The sequence below is a fragment of the Chiloscyllium plagiosum genome, chromosome 4 (assembly GCF_004010195.1).
Source record: "Chiloscyllium plagiosum isolate BGI_BamShark_2017 chromosome 4, ASM401019v2, whole genome shotgun sequence".
In the NCBI taxonomy this organism is placed as follows: Eukaryota; Metazoa; Chordata; class Chondrichthyes; order Orectolobiformes; family Hemiscylliidae; genus Chiloscyllium; species Chiloscyllium plagiosum.
The window spans coordinates 71,032,520-71,043,064 of record NC_057713.1 but is presented as its reverse complement, the minus strand read 5'-3'; the positions used below and the strand labels follow the sequence as shown (position 1 = coordinate 71,043,064).

The window sequence follows — 10,545 nt, the reverse complement described above, 5'->3', positions numbered from 1 at the left end:
CAATAGCAATTGTAGGTAGTTTGGAAAATGTTTCTCGTTTGGTGTTTGTTTTGCGCATAGCGTTATCTTCATTGCTGAACCAGTACTTGCATAGTCAAGGTCCTTTTCTTTTGGGGAGATATTATTTGAGACGCTGGCGAGAACTTAAGAAGTATACGGGCCAGAGTTTTTAAAAGACCTCTGAACGACAGTCATAATTAGCAGTAATGAACAGATAATAATTTAAACATAATGTATCAATTTAAATAGGCTAGACAAACCCAAAGTGTCGTGAGCTTTTACAACCTGGTTGTATGGGATAGACATCATATGATTCTTACAAAAAGTACGTGCACTGTATTGCCTTCCTCATGTTTCGGAGCCGAATTCAGGAATAAATCCAGTGCTGGGATTTTTTTTAACAAGTGGAAATACGTGCTTTGTAGATCATATTGATTTTCTTTTTCAATCGAATTTACTTTCCAAACCCTCAATCATATTCAACAGTCTTTCCAAATATAATAAATATCGGGTGAAGTTAAAATTGCATTTTTCAATGCAATTTCAAAAGGACAACATTGCCAAAACAAGGGCGGTGTGAAATAAATTACTTACACAAGAACATTCTCACTCCTCCTAGCATCACAGCCACCATTAAGTAGTTTTTCAAAACTTTATCAAGTTTACCTACAACTCAAGACTTAACCATAACTTTAAAATGACCAGTTCTATCCCGAATATACATTATGAAACACGCATAGGTATGTTTAGGTTTTGTAAATATACTTTTATCTAAAAATAATAAAGTCTACATTTAACTTTATTTCGAGGGTATTGACATACAAAATCTAAGTGAAAGTAATTTCTTTAGTGCAGGATTTAAAATGTTATAGAGATCGAAAACACAATGTAGACTGCGATGTAAGATTTTGATGATAGATAACCCCAGATCGTATTTCCCTTTTTGCGAATTTTTTATTGTCTGCAGATTGTAAAATGCAAAATAACGGAAAGCTCAAACTACTGCGATCGTGAAATCCAGTTCCAGTATGTTGGGAGAGATTTTCATGCAACGAGCAGGAACAAACAATACTTCCGTCTATCAATTTACCATCAAATCTCACTGACAAGAAAGTTTCCATTCAGTATAACTCGATGGATCTCAAGTTTGGTAATTACGTTTTTGTTATTTCAATTACCCTTGGTCTAGTTAAAGCAAACACACAACAGTAACATTGCCGTTGCATGTTATTCCACGAGCCAGGCCTGGCACACTGTAGCGATCCTGAAACTCAAAACTTTCACTCAAACCAGAATGAAATTGCAATAAAACACGTTTTGTTTTAATATACCCACGAATGGACACTGCCATCATCAACAGAATTGTTTTAACTCACGTTTGATTTGCCTGGGATTTCTCTGCTTTCGCCGGGACATGGTCAGTTCCTGCCAGCTGTTGCTATTGAGAGGAATCGATAGCCGTTACATAGAGAGGTGTGTCGATGGGGAGCCAGCTCAGGTAGTGAGAGGGGTTAGATGCACGCACACACATAGACAAGAGTGTACAAATTGCCGTGACGATGCTGCTGCTCTCTCTCTCTCTCTCTGTTTCAGTGCTTCTGCTGGACGCTCATTCCCTCAGAACGCTTGCGTTCAGCCCACTGCTGCTGCTGCTGCCGCCGCCGTTTCACACTCACTCCTCTCGACTCGCAAAACTGTGTTCCTCCCACCCCCCAAATGCTGCTCTTCTTCCCACCTCCTTTCGGTGGGGCCCGGCCCACCGCCAGTGGCCCTCCCTTCTCACTTCTCTCCCCGATGCTGCTCTGCCACTGCCATGTGCGCCATGCTGAGCCTCGGTCTCAGCCGCCGCGTCCCAGACATTGTGCAAAGGGAGAGCGGGTGTGGGAGCCCGGTCAGGGGGAGAGAAGGGGAAACTGACTCCTATCCTCATGCCAACTCTTAAAGGGAACCCACAGCGCTGATTCGGCCCAGGACACACACATGGTCTTAAGAGGGCTTGCCCAGAGTAGTGTGTCCAAAGAATCTCGCAGTGGAAATGTGATTTTCAGTCTGATAGCAAAGCTAAACTTTGAAAACCGAACAGTGATGGCACTGCCAGTTAGAGTTTTTGAAATTTTGTCGTAATTATCAAGATGTTAACTTTCGGGCGCATTGAAACACATCTTGTGTAAAGCATAACTGGCGAAGAAAACTGATTTGCAAGAAATATACGAAAGTCCATATTTTACCCACTGGTGACTAATTTCTCAGTGTATTGAGTGGTGCGTTATACATAGCAAAAGTAGGTTGAGAAATTATATCGCTTGGTCGGTGAGTTGAATTACGCAAATTACTGCACGAAAAGAGGCCTTTCTGGCCAATTTACCGTTAAACTCTACACCAATTTGCCGCTCCATTTCATCCTAACAACATATTATTCCGTTTACTTTTCTCCTCATTGCAGTTAGCTATGTTACCTTGTACGCATCTATGCAAAAGGCCAGATTTTGCTGGACTGCCGTCTTATATAAATTGACAGTTGCACATTCGGGTTAAAACAATTGTACAGACAAAAATGCTGGAAGTATAAATGATAATGCACAGTATTTGCCTATCTGGAATCCTGGTGAACGACATAACAAGGTTTATCCACTTAACGAATGTGAGTTGAGCATTGGGAGATGAACAGAAGGCTGAGAACGATGTTGGGTGAGAATACAAAAAGGAAGAAAAGAACCAAAACAATTGCGGATGCTGAAGATCTGAAACAAAAACTGAAATTGCTGGAGAAACCTGCACAGAGAAAACCGATTTAACTTTTCCAATCCAGTGACCCGTCTTCAGGAGATAAAGAAAGATTCATTTTCAAAACTTAAAACAATTAAAATTGAAGGAGTGAGATCATACACCTATATTTGTTTACTTTTTGGGCAAAAGAGATGTGTAAGCAGTAATTATTAATTATTGCTTAATAAAATGGTATTTATGCAAATAATTACATTACCAGACTTAGATTTTTCTAGCAAATTTAATAACCTATTGATGCACAAGGTATGTTCAAAATTGTATTCATATTTTTTTCAAAGTGAAATAACATTAAATCTTCTGAGAACAGATTTCTGCCTTCATACCTGTTTCACCGTGCATCTGTCCTCTGAATTTTGGGCCATAGCATCTGATGGTGTGGCCTCAGAAATATGTAGAAAGTGAGGACAAATGCTGGAAATCAGAGTCGAGAGTGTGGTGCTGGAAAAGCACAGCAGGTCATGAGCAGAAGAATCAACATTTCAGGTATAAGACCTTCATCAGGAATGAGGCTTGTGGGCTGGGAGGTTGCTGAGAGATAGGTGGGCAGTGGAGTTGTGGGGGGGGGGGGGGGGCAAGGTAGCTGGGAATGCGATAGGGTGGCACGGTGGCTCAGTGGTTATCATTGCTGCCTTACAGTGCCAGGGACCTAGGTTCAATTCCCACCTCGGACAACTGTCTGTGTGGAGTTTGCACATTCTCCCCGTGTCTGCGTGGGTTTCCTCCGGATGCTCGGGTTTCCTTCCACAGTCCAAAGATGTGCAGGTCAGGTGAATTGGCCATGCTAAATTGCCCGTAGTGTTAGATGCATTAGTCAGGGGGAATGGGTCTGGGTGGGTTATTGTCCGGAGGGTCGGTGTGGACTTGTTGGGCCGAAGGGCCTGTTTCCACACTGTAAATAATCTAATCTAATCTAGATGAAGGTGAGGGAGAAGGTGATAGGTCGGGAGGAGGGTGGAGCAGATAGATGGGAAAGGTGATGGACAGATCAGGAGGGAGGTGCCAAGTTGGAGACTTTGGACTGGAATAAAGTTGGGGGAGGGAAATGCAACTGTTGAAATCCACATTGATCCCATGTAGTTGCAGGGTCCCAGGCGAAATATGAGGTGTTCTTCCTCCAGGCATCAGGTGATTAGGGTTTGGGGATGGAGAAAGCCCAGGACCTGCATGTTCTTGATGGAGTGGGAGGGAGAGTTGAAGTGTTCAGCCACGGGTCAGTGGGGTTGGTTGGTGTGGGTACGCCAGAGATGTTCTCTGAAATGATCTGCAAGTAGGCATTCTGTCACCTTGATGAAGAGGAGACCACATCGGGTGCAATGGATACAGTAGATGACATTGGTGGAGGTACAGATAAATTTCTATTGGCTATGGATGGATCTTTGCAGCCTTGAATGGAGGTGAGCGGAGTTGTCTGCACACAGGTTTTGCACTTCCTGCAGTGGCAGATGAAGGTGCCAGGAGTGGGGTATGTGCTAGTGGGGAGCATGGACCTCATGAGGGAGTCACGGAGGTGGTGGTCTCTCTGGATTGCTGATAGGGGTGAGGAGGGAAATATATCTCTGATGGTGGGGTCAGTTTGTAGGTGGTGGAAGTGGTGAAGGATGATGCGATATACGGAGAGGTTGGTGGGGTGTAAGGTGAGGACCGGAAGTTTTGTCCTTGTTGCATTTGGGGGGGGGGTCAAGGGTGGGTGTGCGGGAAATGGAGTTATGCTGGAGGACGTCATCGACCACATTTGACCTGCTGTGCATCAAAAATATGTATTGTATGTTTTATCAGGCTGAATCTTAATATAGGACAGTCAGGGGAAACCAAGCCATTTCACCTTTTTTTTTACAGCAGCAACTGTAGTATTGTATGAAGTTTTATTGATTAAGTAGTAAACTAAACAGCTATGGGAAATTAACAAAAAAAAAAAATCATGGTTGGATTTAAAGGGTTGGGGGTAAAGTAGGTAAGTGTGAAGAGTGTGTAGATTTATCAGGTCAGGGATAAACTATGTCAGGTCCTGGAAGGAAAGGATGAGTACCCCTAGTCCAGTGAAGGGTAGAGGTAAGTTGGATCAAAGAAGAGAAGTCAAGTCTGAAGCAAGGGTTACAAGTGGAGAGGAGGATGTGAAAGGCAGTGAGGAAAGAGTTGAGTCTTCAGGGTGGGAAGGAGGAATGTCAGATTCTAGAAGAGGACATAGGTAGTTGGGTCAGATATCTGCAACTGAGAGGAGTGTTCAGTATGATTTACTTGAGGGTTGACTTTAATTTGCCAGAGTTTAGAGCAGGTGTTAATCCTCTAACATTTTCTAGTTAACTATTCAGGTAAGTCAGTTGGAATCAACTGAAATCGCCAACTAACAGGAGTGGGAACTTTTTTGGAGAGTTCCAGATGCTGGATGATTTTCCATTGGAAGTTTCTTGGGTAATTCCCATGTAGTTAGCTCGTTGAGACTTTTAAGGAATCTTGATGCACAACTTTGTGGGTATGGCCAGTTTCCAATTGTCTGAAGACCAAAAAATCTGGGTGTTCACTGAACATTTGGCTACAGAGAAAGATTATCTCTTGAAGAAAGATGAAATGTCTGATATCTGGGAAGCCTTAAAGAGGGCTGGTGATGCTAATTTGGATAAGGACACCAGAAATTAGAGCTAAAGATCGAAACTCAGTTGGTACCAGGTTAAGTTGGGGTGAAAAGGCTTGGGGTGGAAAGCTCAGCACCTCTCTAACTTCTCAACTAAGTTCAGGGAGGAAGGGTGAAGAAGGTAATTGCTGTGGTTTGGTGAGGGTCCTTTCTTCTTTGGACATTTGGACCTAACAAAATAACTCACAGCAAAAGAAAGGAGGCTAACCATTTACATCGACTGCAAACCCCTTCCCACCTCTGTAGAACCCAGTGGCACGATGGGTCAGCGTGTGGTACTTATTGGGTAGTATAAAGCCATATGAAATGCCGAAGTTGTGAGTTCAAGCTTCACCTGGAGCAGCTTTAAAGTGTCATGGGACAGAAAATTAAAGACAAAAGGCAGAATTGTTTTTTTTTCCTCGGGGAGGCACATGACTCAGTAATTAGCACTGCTACTTCACAGCGCCAGGAACTCAGGTTCAATTCCAGCCTTGGGCGACTGTCTGTGTGGAGTTTGCGCATTCTCCCTGTATCTGCGTGAGTTTCCTTGAGATGTTCATGTTTCCTCCCACAGTTCAAAAATGTGCAGGTTAGGTGGATTAGCCATGCTAGTTTGCCAATAGTGTCCATGGATGTGCAGGCTAGGTGGATTAGTATATTAAATTCAGGATTACAGGGATAGAATGGGTCTAGTTGATATTGGAGGGTTAGTGTGGACTTGGACTGAATGGCCTGCTTCCACGCTGTAGGGATTCTGTGATTCTGCTATTTTGAGCCCTCAGTATTTGCCATATGCATTCCTTTTTCTCTTAGTTTAATACTATATATCCCTATTGAGGATTTGATGGTCCCACTCTTTTTCTCCACTGGAACATATTGGCCCTAAACTCGACATATTTACTTCTTGAATGTCTCTCACTGCTCTCAGACAGATTTAACTATCTTATCTTACCTGGCCAAATTATATCAGTACTTATTAAAGTCAGCCTTCCTCAGTTGAAAACTTTAATTTCAGGCCCATCCTTTGTCCTTTTCCATAACAATCTTGAATCTGAGTCAGGTATGATCACTGTTTGCAAAATACTCCCCATTTAAATTTCAACCACTAACCTCACTCATAACCTTGTGGTCCAGGACTACATTCTCTCTTGTAGGTCCTTCTACAGACTGGCTTAAAAAACTGTCCTGGATGGATTTTAAGACTTCTGCTCCCTCCAACCATTTCACACAATGAATACCCCATTTCATATTATAGATGTTAAATTCCCTGACTTTCCTTACCCTATCACATTAACATTTCCCTGAAATTTGCCTAAAGAGCTGCTCTTCTAATTCTCCCAGAATGTTATGGAGAGTGTAATACACTCCCAGCAATCCTTTTTTACTTTTTAAGTTCTACCCATCTGGCTTCATTTGAGGAGTCTTCCAAGATGTCAATCCTCCTTACTATTGTAATAGATCCCTGATCAAAATTATGACACCGCTTCTTCTTTTACCTCCTTCCCTGTCTTGCTTGAAAATGGAATATTGAGCTGCCAATGCTCCCCCTCAATCAACCATCAGCAATGGCTTATACCCCATGTTTTAAATGGTGCCCTCAACTCATCTGCCTGTTTGCCAGACTCCTAGCATTAAAATAAGTATCGTCCAAATTGCCTAATTCTCTTGGGTTTATAATGTTGATGCCCTCCTGACTTCATCATCCCCTGTTGAACTTCTTGGGACTCCACTCCCGTGACAAGTTACTTTAAAGCCTCCCCAACAGCAATAGCAAACCTCCACAGAAGGATGTTTCTCCAATTCCAGTTCAGATACAACTCATCTGCCTTGTACAGGTTCCACCATCCCCAAAAACAGTCCCAGAAATCTAAAGGCCTTCCTCCTGCACTATTCCTCCAGCCAAGCATTCATCTGGACTAACCTTCTATTCGTACACTGCCTCATGCGAGGCACCAGAAGTAATCCAGAGATTACTACACATTAGGCCCTGTTTTTTAATGTACTTCATAACTCATTAAATTCTGCTTTTAGGATCGTAACCCTTTTCCAACATATGTACCACAATCACTGTCTAATAGCCTTTGCCCTTCAGAATTCCCTGCAGCCATTCAAAGACATTCCTACATTGGTATCATGGAGGCAACACACCATCCTGAAATCTCCTCTATAGCCACACAAATTCCTGTCTGTTCCCCTTACAATTGAATCACCCACCACTATCGCCTTACCATTCTTTTCCTCTGTGCAATCTACTCACCTATAGTGCCATGAAGTTGGCCGCCACAGTCATGTCCACCAATAGTGCCCACACTATATCAGTTAGGGATGGCCACAGGACAAATCTGCACTACTCTGCCTTGTGGTCACCCATGCACTTTCTGTCTATTCAATTTGCACCTCTGCATGACCACATTACCAAACACTGCTATCCACAACTTGCCCAGCATTGCTCATGCTCCACATTGAATTCACCTGCAGCTCCAGCTCCAAAAGTAGTTCATCAGCTGCACATACTTCCTGCACACATGGTCATGAGGGGAAAACTGTAACTCCTGTGATTTTCTACATAGCACATAAGAAGCATATCATGGGTGTGAGCCCTGCTGCCCTGACTTTTCTAATACCCTGGACTAATGCTTTCCTAAAAAAACAATTTGCTTATGTAAAAATACTGCTAACCTATGCTAACAGTGTTTCCCTTACTCTACTGTGTATTTATAATAGTTTATAACTGTTTCTCAGTTAATCCCTTCTTCCAAAACGTACTTTTTTTTTCCTAAAATCACAAACCGATCACACCACTTTCCTGTGATGTCACTGTCCTGATTTGTTTCCCAAAACAGCAGACTCCTGTAGCTGCAACTGGATTCACTGCTTTCCACTCAGCTAAAACTAAATAATGTAGCCTCACAAAATATAAACCTTAACATAAGGATCTTACAAACTATGAACAAAAAATGCATTCTGTGGACTGAACTCCCATGGTGAACTAAATTTCCAGTACCACACACTCACTCATCTATACAGGCTCGAGCTATGCCTTCTCCCAACTGCTCTTATGGAACATGGTATTTGTGTGCTTTTAATAGTCCCTTTCTTAGACCCAAGCCTCTAATAGTTCCAGAGCAGCTTCTGCCAGTCTCATGGATTTTGCCAGTTTCAGCTCCTCCACCATCTGTTCCATCTCAGCCATGCACCTTTTAACTTTATTTGCCTGTGCTGTGGAATCCTGCCAACTGTGCCAGAAAAATAATATGAGATTGTTTCACACAGACGCCCCAAAGATCATGAAACATGTTTTTTTTTAATTCACAGACATAAAAGGAAATTAATGTTAAAGAAGGAAATATTTACAGTAGTTAAATCAAATGAAACCCGTGATTTATGTTGTGTCTCTCTGTTCCTTCTTCCTGTCAGACTTCCTTCCGCCGAAGTTTTCTCTTCCAGTGTCCATTAGATTGTTTCCTCACCATCGCCACCTGCTGCTAGTGGTTCTATTGCAGAATTTAGAAACAGCTTCCCAATAGCTATGAGATCACACTTGGAATTTTGTAACATTTCTAAACTAAAGGAAGTGGTGGTTCTCGCAGATGGGTGCAATAAGCTAGCAAGGGGCTTATTTACACACACTTTACAAACCCACAGGGAATCTGGAAGAGTAGAAAGTTTATGAATAAAAAAAGACACTGACTTTAAGGAGAAGGCAGAAAGTATATTGGTCAATTAAAGTATTAGTATAGAAGATAAAAGTGTTGCTAAGAAACTTGAATGCTTTCCCTGCTGGAAGACAGAATTGTGAGAAGCTGACAGTTAAATCAATAATAATGATGCCCAAGAAGTCATAGAGTCATACAGCATGGCAACAGACCCTTCGTTCCAACCAGTCCATGCTGACCATGTTCCCAAACTGAACTAGTCCTACCTGCTTGCACTTGGCCCATATCCCCCCAAACTTTTCCTATTCATGAACTTATCCAAATGTCATTCAAACATTGTAACTGTACCTGCATCTACCACTTTCTCTGGCAGTTCATTCTACACATGGGAACCACTTTCCCCCATGTAAAAAGGTTGCCCCCATGATCTTTTTAAATCTTTCTCCTCTTACCTTAAAAATACTAGGCAGGGCTATGGCATCAATTGTATAAGTCCTGTCCTTGTTTGCATTACCAAAATGCATTATTCCACATTTATCCAAATTAAACTCCATCTGGCACTCCTCAGCCCATTGACTCAATCAATAGAGATCTCTTTGTAGTCATCTGCAATCTTAAGGTTCTCATCTTACTAACCATATTCTCATCCAAATCATTTATTTAAAATTAGACCCAGTACTGATCCCTATGAAGCACTGCTGGTCGCAGACCTCCAGTCCAAAAAAGTCTTCAGAAATGCCTGAAATGATGATAAAACAGTGGCAATAGGACAGATGTAGTATTCCCTCTGACCCTCCAGTGCGATGGATACATCTAGGTAGGGAAAATCTGTTCTAATCTGTACTTTAAAAAAGCTGTGATTCTATTACATATGACGAGATCAAGCACAAGAAGACACATATTCAAAGTAATTGGTCAAAAAACAATTCATGTAGCAAGTGGTTAAGTTCTGGAATATACTACCTGTGCATGCGGTGAAAGGAGGTTCAATTGAAACATTCAAAAGAGAACCTCCTATCTGAAAAGGAAGCATAGTTAGAGTTACAAAGAAACAGTTAGAGAATTTTGTCACTGATTGAATTGTTCTGTGCTGTAACAACTCTGTGATGAAGTGAGTCAGATTACTGGAGGTTATGGAGATTTTATCACCATAACCTCGATCACCATTTTTGGCACCAGCAGCTCTCAAAATACTAATTTCTTTATCCAGTTTGTTAGATAAGTAAGTGAATACTTCTTACTTAGAGAGCTGCTGGTGCACTTCAGACCTTGATAGTGGATTCTGGTATGATTTGCTTTCCAGGTGGTTTGATGAAAGAATATTTTTGTATTGATAGGAGAATGCTTGGGAACTACCTACCTATTCCATGTTAGAGTTAAGTTACAAACTGACTTATTAAATAAAGTGGTAAGTGTAGGAATAGTTCCTAGTTTAGCTATTGATGGGGCAGATTTTATATTGGGCAATGATTTGACAGGTTTGAGTGTATT

General features: G+C 41.8%; 1 protein-coding gene across 2 annotated transcripts in view; it reads right to left on the bottom strand.

The window, feature by feature from the left end:
- zfpm2a (zinc finger protein, FOG family member 2a) overlaps positions 1–1,600 on the bottom strand; it is a 939,997-nt gene extending 938,397 nt beyond the window's left edge. For both annotated transcript variants that reach the window (XM_043688412.1, XM_043688413.1), the window contains exon 1: positions 1,377–1,600. In XM_043688412.1, coding sequence (XP_043544347.1) covers positions 1,377–1,416 — 40 coding nt within the window. In that variant the 5' untranslated portion in view covers positions 1,417–1,600. The remainder of the gene's footprint in view (positions 1–1,376) is intronic.
- Positions 1,601–10,545: the final 8,945 nt, after the last annotated feature.